The sequence below is a fragment of the Scardinius erythrophthalmus genome (assembly GCF_964197995.2).
Source record: "Scardinius erythrophthalmus genome assembly, chromosome: 4".
NCBI lineage: Eukaryota > Metazoa > Chordata > Actinopteri > Cypriniformes > Leuciscidae > Scardinius > Scardinius erythrophthalmus.
In genome coordinates this window covers 48,787,079-48,812,289 of record NC_138224.1, presented here as the reverse complement: position 1 = coordinate 48,812,289, position 25,211 = coordinate 48,787,079, and the positions used below count along the sequence as shown (strand labels likewise).

Here is a 25,211-nt window from a genome sequence, read left to right as displayed (position 1 = left end):
GATAGTGGAAACGCAAATAATTGCATACCGTACCATACCGTACCGCTCAGTGGAAACGAGCCATTTGATTTACCTTAGTAAGTACCTTTTGCGCTTGGCCCAATCCAGCACACAACCTAGGTAACTAACTGAGTCCTTTACATTAATCTCATTATCTCCAACTAAAACCTTAAAACCAGGTGATCTTTTCAAGTCAAGTCAAGTCATCTTCATTTATATAGCGCTTTTAACAATGTAGATTGTTTCAAAGCAGCTTTACAGAGATAAACGTATAATTTAAGGTAATAGAGATTGTTTTGGCTTTATAGCGGTTCTTTAATAAAGTTATTTTCCAGCTGAAGTTAGTTTTGATTGATTCGATTCCGTCGCAACGATCATTTGTTATTAAATTAGGGGCCGCTAAGACGACACCATTCTCTCTACACAGACTTTAAACGTGAACCTGTGAGAAACGCTGATGGCGTTCACATGTGCATTAAGAATTGGTTCTATAGTTATGTGTGTTTGAATATATGTGCGCAGGTTTGGAATTCCCTACAAACCAAGCCTAAACAAAGTACTGGGGTTTCCTTATAATTTTTGATACAGAATTTTATTTTATTTTATCAATTCGGGGTAGATACGCAAATTGAGTTTCCCGACGACGCTTTATCTGTAGAGTGGTAAAGGGATCCTCCATAGGGAGAGACTAGTTGGCACTTCAGCACTGCGTTGTCATCGGGTCCAGGCGCAGGTCCTTCATCAGATCTGGATACAGCCTGGATCTGGCAGGCTGCGTGAAAACCTCAGGATAAACAAAGACACTAAAATTAGCGTAGATGCCATTCTTCTTATGATGTAACGAGTACATCAGGATTTATGGGAAGTGTTCCCGGTTCCATCTGACCTAATCTATGCAGCCTAACACTGAATTATAGAAGTCTATAATGTATTATGTGAATGCTAGGTCAAAGAGATGTGTCTTTAGTCTAGCTTTGAACTGACAGAGTGTGTCTGCTTCCCGGACAATGTTAGGAAGACTGTTCCAAAGTTTTGGTGCAAAATAGGAGAAGGATCTACCGCCAGCAGTCGATTTTGATATTCTAGGTATTATCTGTTTTATTTTTGACCCAAACAGTATGGCTTCCATTTTCCCTAAGTGAAGTGATAGCCTATTGTCTGACATCCACCTGCTGACATTCGATAGTTCTACACTGAGAGTTATTTCAACTATGTTCTTATCTTTATGTGAAACCAATAACGCAGAATCATCTGCATATAAAAAAAGTTCACATGAACATACAGACTTAAGATCATTTATACTGTATATAGAAGGATAAAAAGTGGGCCCAAGACACTCCCTTGAGGAACCCTACATTCTATACATTGTGGTTGAGACATTGTTCCTCCAATATCCACCACCTGCTTCCTATCCTTCAGATAAGAACTCAACTATCTGACTGCTAAGTCATTAAAACCAATGGCTTTTAATGTGCGTACCAAAATACCATGGTCAACGGTATCAAAGGCCTTCTGTAGGTCTAACATGACCATACCACAAAAATTACCTTTATCTACCTCTCTTCTAATGTGGTCAGTTAGATACAATAAACAGGTGTCAGTTGAATGTGATTTACGAAAGCCAGACTGGAACTCATAGAGTAGATTATGTGATTCTAAATATTTGTCAATCTGTTCAAAAATAATCTTTTCAATTATCTTTGACAGACTACACAAAATAGAAACAGGTCTATAGTTTCCATGGACTAATTTACTCCCTTTCTTGTGAAGTGGAATTACTCTGGCGAGCTTGAAATCATTAGGGAAATATCCTTGCTCAATAGACATGTTTATTATATTGATAATACATGGGGTGATAACCTCAGCAGCATCTCTAAAGAATCTAGATGGAATATTGTCAAAGCCAGTGGCTTTGGAGCTATTTAGGTTTTTAAGCTTCTCAAGTACATCTGCCTCTGAATCTCTGAATTCATCTCGCATTCTATCGTTTTCTGAATTTGCTATTGCTTTCAGTCGGTATAGTGAAATAATTTGCGCCGCACTACCCCACAGGAGACGAGAATTAAACGACTATCTCGCAGAGCTCGCACTATCGTATGGAGGAACCCATTTCTATACATACCACAAATTCTGCCCTACAAAGGCAAAAGACCTTAAGTCACTATGAACTGAGAAAAATGACTTTAAAGATTTTTAGTTGTCCCGCCAAACTAATTATAGGTAGGACACTGGAAATCTGGCAAATAGATGTTTTAGTAATGAAAATTATATACATAAAAAAATCTTGAGCTCAAACTTGACTTTTGACCACTATTTTAAAGTTACTGTACTCTGCCTTTGTATTGTCAGCAAAAAGTGATAAGTAATGCCAAGGCAAAAGGCAGTAACTTCCACATTATCAGTATTTGGTTGCTGATCACCATTAACAAAATCATTATAGTAACACCTGTATAAAATCTAGTGATCATGGTATTTATTTTGTATGATTTACAATTATTTATAGCCATCTATTTATTGCTATCCTGTACTTTGGTTGCATTCTGATACATCTTAATACATTTGACATGACAAAATACCTCCATATAGGGCTGGGCGATATGACGAAATATATCGTCTGGACGATAGAAAATGTCTATCGTTTTATATAAGGCTCTATTCGTTTACGCCACGATAAGGCGTTTTACGGCAGAATTTTACGTCAAGATACACCTCACGGCATGCCCATGCACGCTGCAATACATAAACAAACATGGAGGAAGACGGTAGTAGACGCGGTTCAGACCAGGGTAATTCTCAACAAGATGACCAGCCAACCCAAACCGAGGAGCTTGTACCTAAAAGACTTCTGTCGCATGGATGTGGTTTGGATATAAGAAGACCGACGTGGACCAGACAACAGTTGTTTGTAAAGTTTGCCGGCTCCCAGTGCCAACAACAGACTCCAACAATACTAATTTATTTTATCACCTGCGCAAGAACCACGAAAAATAATACAGAGAAAGTCAACGAGCAAAAGCAGCGTCGAGTGGTTACGTAAGCCCTCAAAACAAACTCCAGACACAGACGCTGCAATAAATAAATAAATAAAATAAATATTTAGTCCCTACTACCTTTTATTTGTTTTGTATATCATTTCAAACTGCATTTCCACATTGCAATTTTATATAGACTATTCATGAACTGAATTAACAGAAAAATTGCTATATCGTTATGTATATCGTTTTCGGGATATCAAATGAGCTATATCGGGATATGAAATTTTGGCCATATCGCCCAGCCCTACCTCCATAGATATATTAGTCCAGCTTATTCCACCGTGTTTAGGGCGGGGCTGAAGGCGACGGCGAAGTTTTGGCACTGTGCCAGCTAGATGCATGAGTGTTTCAACCATGTCCGGTACCCGAACTGAGTGAGGCGGGGCTTTAATTCATGGTTGTGTCACAGGGTGACGATTAAGCGGAACTGTCTTTCTCCATCCTTGTTTCCGGAGGGAGCGAGTTAAATGTAACAACAGAACGGTTCCGGGCCTTCCCGTGTAAACAGTCTGACGGAGCTTGCTAATGAGGGATTGAGCGGCAGCTGAGCGATGAGCAGAGATTGAGCAACGAGGGATATGGATTTGTGAGGGGGATTATAAAAGGATCCGGTTGATGTGCAGCGGGCGAAGCATTTTAGCGTGGTAATCGTTGGTGTGAAGTATCTGAGGGCGAAGAGACTTTGGAGCGAAATCTTTGGGGCTGATGCAGACTGGAGGAAATCTTTTGTTGATGATCTGCTGATCACGTCGAGCAGTACACGAGAGGGCAGATCGTTAAAGGATGGGAAAGACTGTATGTACAGAAGGAAAAGCTGGAGAGCAGTGGTATGATCGAACTGTGTTATCTCATCGAACAGATAAGTGTTATCTGCCAGTTCGAATAGGAAGTTAATGCCTGTAGTGCCTGCTACCCGCTACGATTCGGTGAGGCCGCCCCGGCGTTCAGTGAGGTTTGTTTGGAAGTCTTTCAATGTCAGTCGTGTTTCCATAGTCAACCACTTATACAGCATTGGATGTACAGTTTGTCAGTTGAGCGGAGAGAGTCGGCTGGGACCACGAGGAGAGACCTTATTCACTGTGAGTTGATGTGAGTTGCAGTGCCTAATGTGAAGTGAACACGTGTGATCATTTGAAGTGACTGAATTGTGCACTGGTGTGGAAACTGTAATTTTATGTCTGCCCGTTCCCCAGTTGGCATACTCGTGGGCCTCGAAGATCAAACTGAAATTAATTAACTGTTGTGTGTTGAGCATATGCCGTACAGGAATGCAGCTTCATCCTGTCTGAGTTGAAGAGGATTTATGAGAGATCTATGCATCGCTGTTCTGTGGTAAGACCCCGTTGTTGACTGTTCAATCCTGTACTCATCACTGTTGTTCTGTGAACATAGAGAACTTGCTCTTTGCCATTGAATGCTGACACTACTGTCCTGTGGAAAGAAGGCCCAGCTGTTGACTGTTGAAATCTGTACTCACCACTGTTGTTCTGTGAACATAGAGAAATTGCCCTCTGCCAATGAATGCTGCCATCACCGTTCTGTGGTAAGAAGATCCAGCTGTTGGTTGTTGAAACCTGTACTCACCACTGTTTGTTCTGTGAACATAGAGAAACTGCTCTTTGCCAATGAAGGCTGTGATTACTGCCTTGTGGAAAGAAGGCCCAGCTGTTGACTGTTGAAACCTGTACTCATCACTGTGGTTCTGTGAACATAGAGAAACTGCCCTCTACCATCGAATGCTGCCGTCACTGCTCCGTGGTAAGAATACCCAGTTGTTGATTGTTAAATCCTGTACTCACCACGGTTGTCCTGTGAACGTAGAGAAATTGTCCTCTGCCAGCGGAGGCGGCCATCACGGTTCTGTGGGGAAGTTACTGTCCGTCGCTGCATTTCAACTATCGTCGGCTTGTGGAAGGAGAGTGGCCCCCAGCTAGCGGGTGTGTCTCGTGGAGGGAACGAGAGAGCCCCCGGTTGCCATCTGCGACGGACTACTACATTGCGTCGGATGATCCCCTGCTCTATCCTCCCCCCTATCCCAAAAAGAGGTGACACTCAAATGATTGATGCTGTCCTGTGAGAAGAGTAACCCCTTCCCTTGTTGTCAAATTCCTACCAGTGCCTGCCGCAACACCTACCTCCGGCTGAAGGGGAATTGCTGTGCGAATCCGTACTAGTGTCCGTCCCACCATCAGGGGTGTCCTACAAGAGGGAGAGCAAGAGAGCCCCCGGCTGCCATTTACGACGGACCATTATACTGCGTCGGATGATCCCCTGCCCTATCCTTCCCCCTACCCCAAACAGGTGACACTCAAATGGTTGATGCTGTCCTGTGAGAAGAGTGACCCCTTCCCTTGTTGTCAATTTCCTGCCAGTGTCTGCCCCACTACTTAGGTCTGGCCGAAGAGGAGTTGCTGTGTGAATCCTTGCCAGTGCCTGTTCCATTACTCACCTCCGGCCGAATCCTTAGCAGTGTCTGCTCCATTACTCACCTCCGGCCGAAGAGGAGTTGTTGTGTGAATCCTTGCCGGTGTCTGTCCCACTACATATGTCGGGCTGAAGAGGAACCGCTGTGCGAATCCTTAGCAGTGTCTGCTCCATTATTCACCTCCGGCCGAAGAGGAGTTGTTGTGTGAATCCTTGCCAGTGTCTGTCCCACTACGTATGTCGGGCTGAAGAGGAACCGCTGTGCGAATCCTTAGCAGTGTCTGCTCCACTACTTATGTCGGGCTGAAGAGGAACCGCTGTGCGAATCCTTACCTGTGTCTGCTCCACTACTTACCTTTGGCCGAAGAGGAGTTGCTGTGCGAACCCTTACCAGTGTCTGCTCCATTGTCTGCTTCTGCCTGTCTGAAGAGGGATTGTTGTGCGAACTTCCCACGCAACCTGGTAGAAGAGGGAGGAGGATCAGCCGGTGGATTTTAGTTTGAGATTGGACTTATTTTAACTAAATAAAATACAAGTTTTTGATAATAATTATCTTGTCTGGTCTTTGGTGTCTCTGGGTAACTCCTCGAGGTGGTACGCTCAGAAGGGGAGGGAAGGCCGCCCCGGCCTGTGACAGTTGTATTCATCTGATACGGCAATGTGTAACGTTATCGCGATCGATATCGTACGTTTTTCGATGGAGCGGTTTCAGACCATAAATGTTCTGACCGCGTTTGTTTAGGACAAAGCTCTGAGGACATCAGAAGTTACAGGGACTGATGGCTGCTGTACAAAGTACACAGGCTACACCGTAATTTTTTAATGGACAGTAAAACAAAGGCAGAACACCGTACAATCTGGTAGGTAGCATTATTTGATTGAACACCGGCACAGTAACTTCATATTGACGCGCGGCTAAACAAAGGCAGAGCACCGTAACTCAATTTGAGCGTTCCAAAACAAAGCCAAAGAGCAGTAACTGATGTTACGGTGTTCTGCCTTGGTTTCTCATGGGCTTTTGGAAGTTACTGTTAAGACAACTCATTATTTTCTCGAAAAAAACAACAGAATTGATTCAAGATAATTAACCACATGATAAAGGAGATCTTGAAAGTGCCAAAAATATAAATAACTAATTTTCGACCAAAAACGAAGTTACGGTCTTTTGCCTTTGCACTGCAGAATTGTTCTCAGCAAAATGCGCTGTCCGCGTAGCCCAGTGGAACCAGTGCCCTTACTGGGGCACCCTAGACACAGAACTACACAATAGAGTGTTCCTAGGCTGCCGTAACATATCCTGCACTGTTTGCAGATCCGTTTCTCACTCCACCACAGCTTGTCCCTTGATTAACCCTTCAAACCAGTTACATCCCGTCGCCAGCAAACATAAATTTCAACAACTCAGCCATAGATTCCAAAAGAAGAAATTTCCTATCCAACAGCCAAGTTTGCAATAACTTTAACTCAGGACGTTGATCATGGCAACGCTGCCGTTATTTACACATTTGCAGCTATTGTGGCGGCGCTCACGCCCGCACTATATGCCCTGTAAAAAGGTCTGTAAATAAAGATTTTAAAAAATTACCTGTCGATTCCTGTGAATATTTCTCATCTGTCTACTGAATTGTCTCACCACCCTAACACTAACTTTACAGACTATTTACTGTCTGGTCTCGAGCACAGCTTCAAACCCGGCGTTGAAAGCATGTTGAACCTGACACAGTCGACATCCTGATTAAAAAAGAAATCGAATCAGGCTTTATGATTGGTCCTTTCAACATTCCTCCTTTCGAGTGTTTCCGCATCAGCCCCATTGGCTACTATAAAATTTTCAGGCAAAAATCGCTTAATAATCGATTTCTCAGCCCCACACAATTCCCCGTTTCCAAGCATAAACAGCCTTATTTCGTTTGAACAATTTTCTCTCAATTACCACACCACTGACCAAGCTATAACCTTGATTAAAGATGCGGGTTACGGCGCTTGGCTCGCTAAAGTCGACATCACCTCTGCTTTTAAAGTGATGCCTATTCACCCAGATTCATGGCATTTGTTTGGCGTATGCTGGCAAGAAAAATTTTACTTTGCCGTCCGTTTAACTTTTTGGCTGCAGCCCCAAGATTTTCGACATGCTATCAGAGGCCATTTGTTGGATTCTTTCCAATAACTACTCAATTCCCTACTTAATCCACCTGTTAGATGATTTCCTAATCATCTCACCACCCGACTCCGTCCCAGCCACGCATCTTCTCACAGTCCAAAAAGTCTTTACTGAGCTCGGGATTCCAATCGCCCAAGACAAAACCATGGGTCCAGCCACATCCATCGAATTTCTGGGCATTAAATTGGACACCGTTAACTTCCAGGCCTCACTGCCAAAGGAAAAAATCGACAGGATTATTCTGGTCGCATCCACCCTCCTAGAAAATCCAAATTGTTCTAAACAAGAGCTACTATCTCTGCTCGGCCACTTAAACTTTGCGATGCGCATCATCCCGCAAGGCCGCCCTTTCATCTCTCATCTCCTCTTCCTCGCGTCATAAGTTCAAGCGCTAGAAGACCAAATCTCCCTAACTACTTCATGTTGCAACAAGCTCAGTTTATGGATAACCTTCCTTAAATAATGGAACGGCCTGTCCTTTTTCTGTAATAATCTAATTTCTCTCCCCGTGGATATCCAACTGTTCACCGATGCAGGTTTCGGGGGATTCTACCAAGGCTGTTAGTTCGCGTCTACATGGCCCGCCCAGCTGTTAGACTCACCGCAGTCACTAACATCCTCAGTGCTGTTCGAGTTGTATCCTTTAGTGGTAGCAGCTTTCCTGTGGGGTAAAGAATGGTCAACTAACAGCATCATAGTGCACTGCGACAACGAAGCAACCGTGCATTGCATCAACAAAGGCCGCTCAAATTCCCCCGCACTAATGCCTCTCCTAAGATGCCTCATTTGGATCGCAGCCTGTGATCAGTTCATCTTAACTGCAAAACATGTTCCCGGGTCCAAATATCAAATAGCTGACTCTCTCTCTCGTTTTGCTTTCCAGAAATTCAGGCTGCTGGCACCAGATGCGGACCCATTCCCAACCCCAGTACTTCACTATTCAGAGCTGATATTCCCATAAACCACCCATTGAAACCACTTCTCGATGCCTCTCTTAATTCCATTCTTCAAGCCATTTCATCCAGCACCCTCCAATCTTACTTAACCGCATGGAAGTGTTTTAAGTCTTTTCACTTCACATACAACCTGCCTTTTCCCAATTTTTCTCTGCTCACCATCACTTCATTCATATCCTATCTCAACAGCATCAAGAACCTCAAAGCCTGCTCCAACAAGGGTTATCTAAGCGGAATCCAATTCTTCCACAAACTCATTTTTGGTTCAACTTCCGCAGATATAGCAAATTCTCAGACATCAATGCTCATCAAATGCATCCAAAAAACTAACCCACCTACCCAGATGCCAGACAACCAATAACATTAGACATACTCACTAAATGCATCTCCACCCTCCGCAGAGGCTACCACTCCACCAACACTGCCCGCACACTGGACGCAATGTTCATATTGTTTTTTTTTTCGGTTTTCTCAGATGCTCAGAACTCACCATCACTTCCAGCTTTAACACAAAAGTCCACCCCACAATCACAGATCTATCAGCGCTAGACAACAAAACCATCTCCTAATTCATAAAGCAAAGTAAGACAGATCAAACCAGGAAAGGCCATTTAATATACATTTTCAATCTCTCATCACCAATCCAACCATACCAAACTCTCTCAGCCTACTTGCTTTTCAGAAATTCACAGACTAAATCCCCTTCCGACCCACTTTTCGCAGACGACTCCAACTGCCCTGTCACACGTTTCTGGTTCCAAAACCACTTTAAATCCATTTTGCTCCATTCAGGCATCCCAGCAGAACACTTTTCCAGCCATTCATTTCGCATAGGCACAGCAACCACAGCTGCTCAAAAAGGCCTCTCTCAGAAGCAGATCCAATCACTTGGCCGCTGGTCATCAGAAGCCTTCAAGAGTAACATCCGCTCAAATCGCTTCCATATCAAAAAAGCCCAACGAACCCTCATCAGCTAAATTCTTTTGCCAACTCCTCATACACCCAACCCTACAGGCCACCACTCCTGCAGGAGCCACGTTCCCCATCCTACCTCGCTTTTCTGCCACAGCAGAGCTATTTCCATTCCAGCCGGAGCTCAGATCTCCGTCCCACTCACCTTTCGGATCACAGTTTGAAAGCAAGTTATTTCCAACACCACTGCAGCATCACCTCTTCCTTCAACAGGAGCCCTTTCTCCACCCAAATGGCTCTCCTGTCAGTTAAAAGCAAGTCAAAACCAAGTCCTTCTACTACAGCTAATCTACTCCACTCCCGCAGGAGTTCCATCACTCCGTCCAAACTTGTTCCACTGCCGCAGCAGTGTCATTTACTCCGCTCCCGCAGGTGCTCCGTTTCTCCGTCCAAACTTGTCCACTGCCGCAGCAGTGTCATCTACTCTGCTCCCACAGGAGCTCAGTTCTATGTCCTAAATTGATTTAGATATTTAAAAAGCAAGTTGAAAAGCAAGTTTGGTCAACTGCTGCAGCAATGTCATCTACTCTGCTCCCACAGGAGCTCCGTTACTCCGTCCAAACTTGTCCACTGCCGCAGCAGTGTCATCTACTCCGCTCCCGCAGAAGCTCAGTTCTATGTCCAAAATAGTTTGGATATTTAAATGCAAATTGAAAAGCAAGTTTGGTACACTGCCGCAGCAGTGTCATCTCCTCCACTCCCGCAGGAGCTCCATTTCCCGTAGCAGTGTTTCCTCTTCCGTTCCCACAAGTACTCAATTATCCATCCTTTTGCCATCAGATAGTTGGAAAGCAAGCCAAAAGCCAGTTTGATCCACTGCCGCAGCAGTGTCATCTCCTCTGCCCCTGCAGGAGCTAGTTCTCCATCAAACTTGCTTCCACTGCAGCGGTTATACCATTCTCCTCCGTTTCCGCAGAAATACATCACATATCGGTTCCTTGCCACTGTTGCCTTTGGCTTGCTCAGTTGGGGATACTTAATTTAATCAATCAATCAACAATACTATTGATCAGCATTACCAAACGTGGACGTTTTACACTAGAAACAAACACTGATGTACTATTTTATTTAATACTGTGAAGCTGCTTTGATACAATCTGCATTGTGAAAAGCGCTATATAAATAAAGTTAAATAAATAAAAAAAAATAAAAAAATATGACCATCCCCAGCCTACCACCTTAGAAGCACACCCATCTGACGTCATGACAACCAACTCCTGTCTGATGTCACAAGAAGACATCCAGCGACTAACCCCTTCCCACTTCTGATACCTTAAGCTTTGCACTCTGCAAGTTTTGGGGGGTCATCAACATCATCCTGGCAGCTGTCCTGCATTTATTTGCAGCTTTTGGGGGAGTACTCTGGGTTCGGGCCGAATACCGAGCCCGGAGCCCTCTCCTCGGACAGCACGCCAAATACGCTTTTATTCTATTTTTATTCTATTTGTAAGTGTGAACTCATGAAATAAGTTCTGGATACAATTTAAGGATTTAAGTGCATCATTCTGTATTCAATCAATTGGCCAGATCCCGTGATTTCCTCAGATCTAATAACCACTGGTGGTGGTTGAGGAGAGATTCCCTGATATGATTGTAAAGCACTTTGAGTGTAGACCTACAGTAGACATATAGCGCTATATAAATGCCTCATTCATTCATTCATTCATTCATTCATAAAGCTGGATATCTCCATCCAGTCTGAAAAGTGTTTGCAGATAAAATTAGGGAAGCCAAATACTTTTCTGTAGTTGTCGACTCAACCCCAGACCTGTCCCATGTTGATCAACTTACTTTTATTTTCAGATTTGTTGACAAGAAAGGGAAAGTTGTTGAGCGTTTTCTCGCTTTTGAGCCAATTGAAAGCCACACAGGTGAAAGTTTGGCAGAATACGTTGTTGCCATGGTTGAGAGCTTAGGCTTGGAGCTGTCAAATTGCAGAGGCCAGTCATATGACAATGCCAGTAATATGTCTGTAAAGTATAATGGACTTCAAGCGCATCTAAAGAAGAGAAATCCTTTAATGCCTTATGTACCCTGCGCAGCTCACTCCCTGGATTAGTTGGAGTCAACACCATAGAGGCAAGCAGCACAGAAGTTGGAAATTACTTTAGCATGTTGCAGTCACTGTATACATTTTGTTCCTTTACCAACCAATGGGTGAAAGTTTTCCGCAACACCAACGGGATAAGTTTGACACTGAAATCTCTTTCAGGTACACGATGGAGCTGTCGAGCAGATGTCACCAAAGCTCTATCGATAAACTATGCAAAGATAAAGGAGGCACTTGCAAATATAGCCAGCTCAGATGAGGAAAAAAGAGACACCAGACATGAAGCAGGGGTGCTGTGCGCTAAGTTTAAATATCTAGAAACTGCATTTATGGCCTTTTTCTGGGATACAATCCTTGACAGATTTCAAGCCACAAGCATAATGCTACAAAAAAGTGACATCAACATTTTGACAGCAGTGAGACTACGAGTCATTGCGTGCGTTTGTTTCCACACAACGTGATCAGTTTGAGATGTATGAAAAAGCATCTCTGAATGTAACAGGTGTGCTCCACACCTACAAGTGTGAGCTACAACGAAGCAGAAAACGGAAAACCTTTGGAGATGAAGGGAGTGAGCCTAAAGAAGATCCAAGCAACCTACATGATGGGAGGAAGAAATTCCAAATGGACACGTTTTATGTAGTCATAGACAAACTGGTTAGCTGTCTTGATCAGTGGTGGACAGTAACGAAGTACAAGTAATTCGTTACCGTACTTAAGTAACTTTTTAGCGTATCTGTACTTTACGTTTCTTTCTATGTTCCTTTCCACGACATACATGCGTGACCAGTGACAGGTCCAAATAAGTGCACGTGCTCCGCAAGTGTACCAATCAGAACACATCGTGTTTCGTGCAGTTTGGGCGCTGCTGCTGCTGGCTGCGCCTGCGCTTTACTGTCTATGGCTGCTGCCTGCCTGCTACTTGTCCCAACTTGCCTTCTCCTTCATCCTTATCTCTGTTTAGCATTCATTTGCCGAATTTTCGCTGTCACGTTTATAGCCAACGCAATAATGGAAGAAACGCCAGACATTGAAATTGAGCACCCATGGCCATATTTAAGCGAACTATTTGAAGTAGTGGAAAGGAAGAACGAATCGTTCATTTTTAAGTGCCTTCTCTGTCTGCCTCAGAAGCATACGATTTCTTCTTTCAAGAATTCGCCGTCCAATCTAAAGAAACACATAGAGGTAAGTAATTTTCAGTTTGACTGTGAAATTAATTAAAGGCTTATATACCTGTCATTTTACCCAAACTGGATATAATATGTGCATACGTTGTGTTAATAATAAACGTGGACATCAGTTGCATTGTGCAAGGTTAAGCTAGGAAACTGCAGACTAGTAACGTTAGCAAAGCTCATTAACACCAAGGCACTTGGCTAGAAATAGCCTAACGTTACCCCCTAAAAATGCCAAGCTCGTTCATAGAATGTGTAGTGTGTCTAAAGAAATTCATTGTAAAATGATGAAAATGCATTTAGGCCAATGCATTTTTCTGACATTTAGGCTTCTATTTGACTAGGTTTACATGCAAGGTATGATTGATTAGTAGCTACTTGAACAGTAGCCTGCGATTGATGTAGGCTAGCTAGTTACTCAGCCTTCTAGGCAGCCTACTTGGTACATGCAAAAAAACATGAAATGTGTACTTCATTTATGAAATTGAGATATATTGCTGTGAAGATATGATGTTCATGATGTGTTTTTCCCCCTTTCTTTCCAGAGAAAGCATTCAAGTCACTTGGAAAGATACAATGCCCTGACAGCCCCTCGAAAAAGAAAAGCTGAAAACCCAGTTCCCTCCACTTCCAGACAACTGAAATTAGGAGAAACGAAGATTGTGAATCAAAGGTAGACAACGTAGTCATAAATTTTGTAATTCAGAGTCTTCAACCATTTACTGTGGTAGAACAGCCTGCGTTTCATGCTTTAGTGCAAGAGCTACAGCCTAATTCACGTGTGATGTCCAGAACTACATTGCGCCGGAAAATAGAAGAGGGTGCCCAAGAAATGAAGAGAAATATTAAATAAGCAATATCCTCCATTGAATTCATTGCCACAACAACTGACTGTTGGAGTGCAAGAAGGAGAGGATTTTTCGGGGTCACTGCCCACTGGGTGGATCCAGATTCATTGAAGAGGTGCTCTGTGGCACTTGCTTGCCGGTGGATTAAAGGGCCACACACTTTTGATGTGTTGGGCAGTGCATTGAATGACATCCATTCCGAATTTGGCATAGAGAAAAAAATAGTTAGAACCACCACAGACAATGGGTCCAATTTCATAAAGGCATTTAGAGAATATGGAGAACAACAACAAGATGAGAACAATAACTGTGCCTCCAGTGAGACTGAAGAGGATGCTTGCAGTGATGATGATGAACAGGAAGAGGAAGGTGTTGATGTTGACTTCATTGAGGTAACACTGATCTTAATGGAAGATGATGGCTTACAATTTCAGCTTCAAAAGCATCATCGCTGTGCATGTCATCTATTAAACCTTGTTGCCACAGTTGATGCAGCCAAGGCCAATTCCAATGATAAAAGACTGTCACGATCAGCTTTTGCGAAATGCAGTGGGTTATGGAACAAGACATCTCGATCCTCCACTGCTTCAGACATCATAGAGGAAGCATGCAAAATACAACTGATCTGGCCAAACGACACACGATGGAACTCATTATTTCTCTCTGTTGAAAGAATCATGAGAATAATCAAAGATGAAGGAGAAGGGGCCCTGAGAACTGTATGCAGTGCATTGAAGTTGCCAATGTAAGTGTAACTTTTTTTTAAATATACCTTTCATTCCAATATGTAATATTGGAAAATATTGCTTAACTATTCAGTTGCTTTAAGTAAGGGGAAACGGAGGACAATTATAGTCCGAGCAGCGTCACCACTCATCACACACACACACACACACACACACTCTCTCACAGACAGACACACAAACACACACTCTCTCACAGACAGACAGACACACACACACACACACACACACACACACACACACACAAGACTTAAGTGTTCTTTATGTTTGTTAGGTTGAGTTCAGTTGAAATTTCCTTTCTGGAGGAATTTGCCAGAACCATGGGTCCTCTCGCCAAAGCCCTCAACATTCTTCAAGCTGAGACGGATGTTCAGATGGGATGGCTTCTGCCAACTCTGACGCTCCTCATCAATAAGCTTGAACGAATCCACATAAATTCCAGGTAGAGATTCTTTCCCCCCATGTTATTAAGATGTATTCCTTATCATACACAATTCAGCTCCGTTAAAACTTCATATAGCATACGTGTAGGAAGTTAATGTGTGCCATTAGTAAAATGATTAAAAAGAGGCCTTTATGAACACATATTGACCAAGAACACAATAGATGTAAGACCGTCAAATCATATTTAACAATTAAGTATTGGGATGCTTGTTGTTATTGTCATTGTCTCAGTATAAATGCACGCTGTAAATGTTGTGATATTGTACTGTATCAGTTTCTCTCCCCCACCTCTAATTCCAGGTACTGCAAACCTTTGGTGGATGCAGCCCTAGAGGGACTACAAAAGCGCTTTAAAGACATGATGGCAGAACCAGAGTTTATTGCTGCTGCCATACTGCTCCCAAAATTTAAAACAGCGTGGACATCTGATGAGAACCTATTAAACCTAGGTATGTATCTATGTATGTACATTTTGTTGCATTTTGTTTTGTTGCATTTTTATTTCAGATGTCATGCACTTAGTTCACAAAACAAAAGTAAACAAAAAAACGAAACAAGCACATTTATATAAGTTTATTTACTTAAAAGGGTGGGGGGTTGTGACCTGGATTCATATATATGCCTAAAAGGCAAGTTTGATGTAGATGGACCCCATAGCCTTATTGTTCAAGGTACTACATGCTGTTCATGTTGTTCAGGAAAAATAACAAGTAAATTTGACACAACCTAGACTGAGTTGTGGCCAGGGAAGTAAAGCTGATCTAATGGGGCATAGAAACTGATCTTTGCCCTCATATGTCAGCTTTAGCTGCCTATCCATAACTGTGCATGTTGCTCCAAATTAGTTCACTCTTTTTCCTCTGTACTGTACACCGGAATTGCCCTATCATTTATATAACATGATTTCTGGCATCTGTCCCAATATAAGTTGAATATTAGGACTTGCCTACATCAAGGACCATATGGAGGAAGAACGTTCACATCAGTCACCAGCCAATGGATCGACTGCTTCAGATGACAATAACTTCTTTTCAAGCATGAAGACAACTCATGGGCAGGAAAGTGTTAAACAGCTAGAAGGGTACCTTGCCTCTAAAGTAGACAACAAAGAGATACTGCAATCTTATCCTGCGGTTTGCAAATTGTCTCTTAAAATCAACACTGCCTTACCAGCTTCTGCTGCATGCGAACATCTCTTTAGCACTGCTGGACTGATTTTCAGCCCAAGAAGGGCAAGATTGGATGCCAGAAATTTTGAAAATCAGCTCCTTCTCAAACTAAACAAAAAATATTTTAGCTTTATACAGTTAACAGTACTATTTCTGTTATTCTTCTGTTATAGCACATCACTACTAGTTAGTAGTTCTACATACTACGTAAGTCTTCAGGGAAATCTGGTGGTGTGTTAGTTTCTGTTTTTGTGTGATTTATGCAAACACTAACATTTGTTTTTAGAGTGCACATACAGCTGTGTTGTAAGGAGTCATGTTTAGTAAATTGGAAAAAAGACATCCTTTGTCAACTTGAGTAAATACGTTTTTGCAAGTTATTGCACAGCTGTGATATATAGTAAAGGAGCAATGTGCAATGTGATAAAGGAGTAAGATTTCTACATTACTTCAAACAATAAATTGTTTAAAGTGTAAGTTGCATGTTAACCACCACAGCCAATTAATGTGTAAATTAAAGTGCTCTATATGTATATATTTAATTATTTCTGTCTTAAAATGCGTTAAAATAACATTTATTGGGGTTTCTTCAAAGGTAGCGTGTTTTTTCAGTTACTGGGTGATGACGTCACAAGAGGAACTCGCAACCCGTACTCTGCTAGATTCCTACTGTATTATGGCTATTTGGAGAACGACTGAGGATGTGGGAAACCATCAAATTCTTTATGGACCACAGCCCTACAATTTTTAACTGGTCAGGCGTGAGATAGGGGAGCCATGGCACTCAAAGAGTTATTAATGCTTGGTGTGAGGAGAATTAGTGGAGGGTTGGCCAGGTGAGTAACGTTAGCTACGTTAGAGCTAGTCTAGCCTGGTGCAAACTTAACCCGGATAATATAACGGAACAAGCAAGTCTTTTCAAAATATTGCCGTCATGTAGAATAGCAAGGAGGGACAACGACTGAAGACATTATTTACTTACAGTAAGTCAGTCCAAATCAGAGGTGCAAGCCTGCAACGTTAGAGATGCACACACTGCACAGGCGCAATCTCTAGTCTCATCGACGTCATGTAATACCCTTCCTCAATCCACGCGTTATCAATTTCTCACGATTTAATTAGCGATGTTTATTGTCAGAAAAGAAAAAGAGAGATCGATGTCCCCATCACTGTGTTTGTGTGGGCTATGCCACCCAGTTGAATCAGCAGTGGAGAGTGTGTGCTGCCGTGAGGTGAACGCGTTTTGGAGTTTAGTGGAACAGCTCGACCTGCGACCGGCTGATCTGACGTGCCTGAACCCGTTTGTTTTGCGAATAGCTTATTCTCATTTCAGGCAGGATCACGGTCCCCTTGAAGTCAGCACACACGAGTATGTTTACAATGGAGTTATTTTATCCAATTTTTTTTATCAAATAAAACATACAACCAACTTTTCTGAAGTTATGTAAGGCATCTATAGCTGCTAGCGTGCGGTGACTCTACTAGTGAGTTCCTCTTATGACGTCACGCCCCATCTAGTGGAAGGGAGCGGGAGCGGTTAAAACCACTGTTAAAAGTGCCAACTTTTCATATTATATCAGCATTTTGGTATAAAAAACAATGGTGGGCGGTTCTTATCTTTATGTTTAATAAACACATTGCATTACTTCGTGAAAAATTTAACCTGCAACTTACACTTTAAGAAATACGTGTCTAATGTGGTTTCCCCCCACCCTATTTATTCTTAATCATGTGGTTTCCATTTAGTATGATGTGCTTATGATAATTTCAAAAGATATCAGTACCAGATATCACAAATAGAAAACATTGTTTTCTATTTGAGTGGTGTTAGTGGGCTTTTTTTTCTACCTTAAATGACTTGATTGAGTGTATAAAGGACATAACAAGACATTGGAACTACATTACACCAAATTACTTTTACTTTTGATACTTAAGTACATTTGAAGCCAAGTACTTTTATACTTTTACTCAAGTCGACATTTAAAGGGAGCACTTCCACTTTTACTGGAGTAATATTTTACACTAGGTTTCTCAACTTTTACTCAAGTACATGGTCTGTGTACTTCGTCCATCACTGGTCTTGATCATCGCCTGTCTGCCTACAAAGAATTGACGGATATATTTGGAGTTTTGTTCATGTCAGAAACAACAAGCAAAAGTGAGGTCACAAAACATGCCAATGCACTACTCTGTGCATATCCATCAGACCTAAACAGCAGCTTTGCCAACGAGCTCATACAATTCAGATCATTCATGTGTGAGCAAGACAAGTCGCCATCAAAGATGCTGAACACCATGTTGGAACTTGGCCTGCAATCCGTCTTCCCTAATGTGTACGTGGCCTTGAGGATGTTTCTCACTTTGCCAGTGACAGACTGTGGGAGCGTTCATTTTCCCACATGGCGAGAATTAAAAATGAACTGAGAACAAGGATGAGTCAACAACGCTTGAACTCTCTGGCAATTCTGGCAATAGAGTCGGATCTCGTCAGAGACCTGGACTTCACTGAAATCGTGGAGGAGTTTTCAAGGAGAAAGGCCAGAAAAAAGACTGTCGCATAAGGTCCCAGGCAGTAAAGAGTCCCTTGTGCTGTTAAACTGGTGGATCTGTCAGTGAGGAGGGTGGCCAGGAGGGGAGGTGATGCAGCTGTACCCAACCTAGTATATCGCTGATCATCTGTTTCACCGTAAAGGGGAGAGACAGTGAGAGAGAGAAAAAGAGGTGCTCAACAATCAGCTGTTTTTCCAAAGTCAGCTCTTTAGATAAAATTGTGGTCAGTGTGGGAAGCTAGTTCGATTTTGACAGACTGTACAGACATGACTATAGTTATTCTTAGTTATGTTATTAGGCTGTATTTTCATAGATTTTAATCTGCTTTATTCCAATAAATTCTGTTGATTTTGTTCCGTGATAGTTTCCATTTTGTCTTTTGTTTTATAGATATAGATCTCCTTTGCTGTCACAGTTAACATCGCAAGAAATGGAGTTGGAGAAAGTGGTTTTGTTTTAAACTAAAGAAAAACCCACAGCTTAATTTTACTGTTTCTAAAAATTAAGATGCTGTGTTAGTTTATGTTAGCACGAGCCTACGAGGGGAGAGGGGGGCCTCCACGATTTTGTGCCCAGGGGCCTCTGCTTTCTAAATCCGTGCCTGAGCATAGTGTTCAAGTCTTACATACGTTAAAGGGATAGTTCACCCAAAAATGAAAATTCTGTCATAATTTACTCACTCTCAAGTTGTTCCAAACATGTATGAGTTTCTTTCCTCTGCTGAACACTAAAGAAGATAGAAGAGTGAAGAATGTTGTAAACCAGACAGTTCACGGTAGCCATTGATTTCCATATTATTATTTTTCCTACCATGGAAGTCAATGGCTACTGTGAACTGTCTGTTTTCAAACATTCTTCACTCTATCTTTTTTTTTTTTTGTAAAATAAAGAGACGGTAAAACAAATCCATATGAATGGAGTGGTTTAATCCAGTCTTCTGACGAGACACCATGACTTAGCTGATTTAATTCAGGCTTTTATTCACATACAAACACTGATCAGTGCACATACATACAGTAAGAGCTCAACTGTACCTGCTTGATGCACAGGAATGAAACTCTTTAAATTAAGGAGAAGGGGATAGGTGAAGGTCAGAGTAATGGACGTGCTGAAAGGTGAATTGCTACAAAAACAGAAACTAAGCCCTAACCCAACCCCACACCCTGACAGGCTGCTTTAGTGACGAATCATAAAGACCTTTCTCCACACCCTTTACTCCAGCCTGCAGACACCCACACTTTAAATAACGGGCGCGTTACAGAAAACAAATTATACTGTATCTGATAGTCTGGAAAACACAGTTACCCCATAATTCCTATGTAGATTTTGTGGGAACAGTTTGGTTGTAAAGTTGGTTAGACCCATAGGATGTGAAAATTCATCTCAAGTCACCTTTATTTCTGTAGCGCTTCATACATCTTAATATTACGACAAACTTAACAGGTAGAATGCAAAGGTTTGCAGTGTTATTGCTGCCAATATTATATATATAATTAAATGAAAAGTCTAAAAAGCCAGCGGTGTCTAAAGTGGGTCCTGGAGGGCCACTGTCCTGCAGAGTTCAGCTCCAACCCCTATTAAACACAGCTAAATCAGCGAATCAAGGCATACTAGAGTCCTCCAGGCAGGAGTGTTGAGGCGAGCTGGAGCTGAACTCTGCAGGACACGAGTTGGGACACCCCTGCTCCGTGTTAATATTCGTGTTTGCAAAGTGTTAGAAAAAGCAGCTGTACCTTGTTTCATCTCCTCATTCTGACATTACAAGGCTTCACTTTCAGTCGAACATGGTATGATCACTCTACATGAATCCCAGTTTAATCAGCAAAGATTCCCACACAGCAAGTGTGGCAGCGGCAGCTGATTAAAGGCATGCGTCATGACACTACACTTGGTGATATTGATATGGGTGCATTCTCTTGTGTTTCTTCTTTTTTCTTTCTGTAAAGATTTGATAGGGACGATCTCAGGACAGGAGGCCTCTTTTATTTGGTTTGGCAGTCCATTGGCGGGTTATGTGACCCATTAGCTGGATTTAGGAGTGCCAGTACCCAATTCTGAAGTAGTACCATTCATAAGTCATTAGTGCGAATTTTATCTTGTTTCTTTGATTTGTTGGGGTTTTTGTGTGTTAAATATCACCACGTTTCCAAGACAAATGCATGTTGTAACACTCCATTAGAATACTTTGTGGAGTTTACACTATATGAAGGGAACAATTGTCCCGTTTCAGAAAGTAACATTATGGAGGAGAAATAACAAATGTCAACACAAATAATCCAGCAGAAAACCCAAGTGTATTATACAAAAACAAACCAACCAAAAATAATAAAATGTATACAATTAACATTTTCACAGCGTTGTGTGTGTGTGTGTGTGTGTGATAAATCCTTCAGTCCAGCGTGCGGTGCGCTAGGTGCAAAAGTCCAGATCATTCTCACCGGTGGTATGGAGAATCCGTGAGCAGTATATGGACAGTTTCTGACTGTTTAAAGTCCTCCAGGAAAGTAATCCAGCATTTCAAGATGCAGATGTACTTCTAAAAGGGATGGCAACATACACTCAAAAGAGCCAGCAAAAACAGGTAATCCCCAATCGATCGGTCGCTTTTTTTATGATTGAGATTCCAAATCTCTCGAACACCAGTAAGCCGGTTCCTTTTCGGAATTTTATCATCATGAAATTATATATTGGGGTATAATTTTGTCACCATGACATGATATTCTGGGGTATGCTATTGTGTAGATGTTTTTGAGCACCTAACATGACCCCGACCCCTAACCCGAACCATTTCTCAATATGAAACACATAATGGGCAAATAAAAATAAAGTCACAATAATTGATCCAAAAAAAAAAAGTCTTCCGAGGCCAGACGATTGCTTTAAGCAACAAACCCGAAACTGATCGCCGTCTCCATCCACCGTAACGCTCCAATCTTGCACACATTCACAAATCACCATCTGAAGAAGCATTACGTCAATTTCATCATTAAAAAGCCATTGGTTCTCGTTGGCCGATTGCCACATGCTAATATTCGGATTCATCTTTGAGTTGGATGAGGCCGTGTTCACTGAGCATAAAGATTTTCACTCTGTTCGTCACAGATTTTATTTTCTTTCAGAACATTGATTCTGTGATATTTCTGCATCTCGGTTATGATGCAGCTTATAATTTAAAGAAATTAGTGAAGTGAGTCAATTAACATTATTTAAGATTCTGACTATATTCTGACTATTCTGATTATCAGTTGCAACTTGTATCTGAGAGTTTAGCAGCCGTCAAAGTGAACACAATACAATGTTTTTTTGTTTTCCCCAGTCAGGTTTTGAAACTTGTATTATGTTACATGTATGTCGATACTGAGCAGAAGTTTAGGCATGTTTATCAGCTTCCACACCTACATGTCCTGTCATAACCCAGTCAACGCCCACTTTGTTGTGTTTTTGTGCTTTAAAAGGCAACTCTGCACACCAAGTAAGTCACTGTTCCCAGCAGAACCACAGGAATCTGCTTCAGAAACACTTGCCTTCTCCAGCCTCTCTCTCCTCGAGTCATCATTCAAAATGAGCAAGATCATTGTTTATAGCCAAGACGGCTTCAGGGGCCGATCAGCTGAATTCAACCATGAGGTCCACAACTTAGGAGAGAAGGGCTTCAACGACTCCATCGGCTCCATAAAAGTCATTGGCGAACCATGGGTGGTGTATTATGACAAGGATTTTGCTGGAAAGCAGCGGGTGTTTGAGGAAGGAGAGTACACCACCCTTGATGACAAAGGCAAGTTTTCTTCCCTCAAGATGGTCACAATTGACCGGGCCAACCCTGAAATCCAGCTGTTTGAGCACGTTAACTATAAAGGAAGAAGTGTGATCATACGCAAAGAAACCAATCTCAACGAAATTGGTTTCAATGACAATGCTTCGTCCCACAAAGTGAAAAGTGGAGTCTGGGTGCTGTACGAGCACATCAATCGTCGGGGTTCCCAGCTTATTTCTTTCCCTGGCAATCAAGTTCCCAGCTATGTGCCGCTCTCCTTCAACGATAAGGTCAGCTGTGTGCGTCCCTTGCATTAGAGGCCATAGACAGCATCATTCAAAGTCCGCTTTCTGCAGCTGAATATGAACCGGATCCCTTTTGGAAAGAACGAGGCAGGTGGTGGGGAAAGACTGATCTTGACCAGAAACGATGACTGTGACTCCAATACGTTTGAAGAAACTGAAGAAACATGCAATTGGACTCAACCTTATCATTTGATGAAAGATCATCTGTGTAAAGACATACTGTACATGTTAATTTGGCAAATGTTATAAAACAAGGATGTATTTTATTAGAAAAAGTTTTAAGCTGCTGGTTGTTTGGCTTTTCATCAGTAATGATCAGTATCAGTAAACACATGCAATTAAATACAGTTTTGGAATTGTTACGGATCTACTACAGATCATATTGTATTTGAATGTATTTCCCCTGTTTGATGAGAGTGAAATATTGAAAGGGATTTTGGATTTATATTATACTGGGAAAGAGACAACAAATGCTGTTTTACTCTGTCAACTCAGAAAATAAAGACTCTGAAATATCTTAATGCTCCTTGTTTCAATTCTCTTTTTTCTACATTTACATTTTTCATTTAGCCTTTATCCAAAGTGACTTACAGTTGAGTAATTCAAATGAAGTAAGTCATCTAAAGAGGCAATAAACAGGAGAAGTGCTATTAATAAAAAGTTTCAGACATCGTTCAAGCTAGAATAGGGAGGGATTAAGGAATAGTGAGAATCCCTGAATTTAAGGGAGAGGTGGGATGTCTGGAATAGACCAGTAAGAACTGACAGTGTTGAAACCGAGACACACTGATAAACTGCTTGTATATTTTCTGAATACAACATGTGTACATGAATATACTATATGAGTGTGTGTGTGATTCTCCAACTACAGGCACTTTTGTGTCCTTGGCCTTTTTTTGTAAATAAATAAACAAACAAATGCACAAATACACTGTCATTATCAAGTAAATGCTCCAACATCCTAGTAACCACCAAAATCTTGCCCCTGTTTCCTTTTAAAAATGCTTTTGCGAGGCTGTTTATTAGCAGATTTAGCAGTTTTACAATATTATATTGCAGGGGTCGGGAACCTTTTTATCTAGAAGATCCAAACAAACAAAATATTTAGAGATTTTTTTTCAAAAGAGCCACAGCAAAGTTTACACTTGTGTATTAAAATACATTTGCAAATATTTATGTAATAACAAATGCAGTAATACGACTTGCACTGGTAGTAGTTCTTTTAGTTATATAGTAGGTGGCAATAATGCAGGTTTTAATTTTTTTTTTTAACTCAGTTACACCCAAGCGAAGGCTACTACACACAGTACATAAAAAGGACTATATCTTGTTCACTGACATAGTGCTGGTTTCTAGCACTCCTAAGACACCACAAAAATTGAGACACGGGCATCATAAACAAGTGTTTAACAAGAAGTTTATTGCACCCTACTTACATTAATGAGATTTCTGTTGCTGCATCATTTTGCTGAGTGCTTTGTAGTTGGGGTCGTAACTGGTGAGATTCTGCTTCATGCAGACATTCAGGCTTTCATCCGTTAACCTTGAGCGCAGGTTGTTTTTGATGTTGTTCAGATGTGAGAAGGACTGCTCATGTGTACGTTGAGCCAAACATCGTCAGCACAGCAACACTGACACAATGCATTGTGCTGAAAGTGGCTGGAAGTTCGTTTGAGATTGTCTTTGCGTTGGAGTTTTCTCATATCTGCCCACTTATGTTGCTTTGCTAGTTCTGCCCTCTGACGAGCGAGGCTTTCCAGTTCGGAATTCAAAGTTACAAAGTTTGACACCCACATATCCGACACCTTCAGTTCAGCAGCTTCCAGCTCAAAATCTCCAATGGAGATGCCAGGGATGACACTCAAGTTTTGTGCGTCTACGGTGCACACATGTGGATGAGTTATCACTTTGAACAAATCGCCATGTCTGCGAAAGTCCGCAAAACGTGATTTGAATACATCAGTAAATCAGACGTGAAGGCTGCAAGCTGCCTGAGGTCGAAATGATGAGCGGGGTCCCTCGCTAAGCAATCCTCTCTGTATGCTCGCAATGTTTAGAGGATCAGGAGACGGCCACTTTCAATGTCCCTGATAAACAGCTCCAGCTTTGTTTCAAATGGAAACACAGCCTGTTGCAGGGACACAATTGTGTTTCCAATGCCTTGCATTTTCACATTGAGGTGGTTCATATGACGTGTAATATCCACCAGGTAGTGAAACTTCATGAGCCACTCAATGTCCGTGAGCTAGGGATGAACATTTCCTTTCTTTTCCAGAAATGCCCTCACTTCATTTAAACAGGCAGCAAAGCAGCAAAAGGCAGCAAAACAGATATACGTTTATTCAGTGGTAGATTTTTCTCTGCAGCAAAGTCCATCAGAGATTTTAACACATCCTCACCTCTTGTTGTATCTTTCATCGGCAAAACAGCGAGACTCTCTTCACGCACTGTATCACCCGTCACATACCGCCCGACTATGCTTAGCTGTGCTATATTGCTCACATCGGTAGACTCATCCAAGGAAAGAGAAAAGTAACTACCTGAACTGATGTCGTTGATCTGCATCTCCTCTATCTGACGAGCCATCACGGATCACAGTCATGAACAGTTCTAGGCCAAAAC

The 25,211-nt window shown here is 41.9% G+C and overlaps 1 protein-coding gene across 1 annotated transcript; it reads left to right on the top strand.

The window, feature by feature from the left end:
* Window positions 1–22,091: 22,091 nt before the first annotated feature.
* Window positions 22,092–22,601, top strand: LOC308689330 (epidermal differentiation-specific protein-like; the record flags this gene model as incomplete). Its single annotated transcript, XM_081362981.1, has 1 exon — window positions 22,092–22,601. One exon carries the CDS (start codon window positions 22,092–22,094, stop codon window positions 22,599–22,601), a length of 510 nt encoding a protein of 169 aa, XP_081219107.1.
* Between the last annotated feature and the right edge of the window lie 2,610 nt (window positions 22,602–25,211).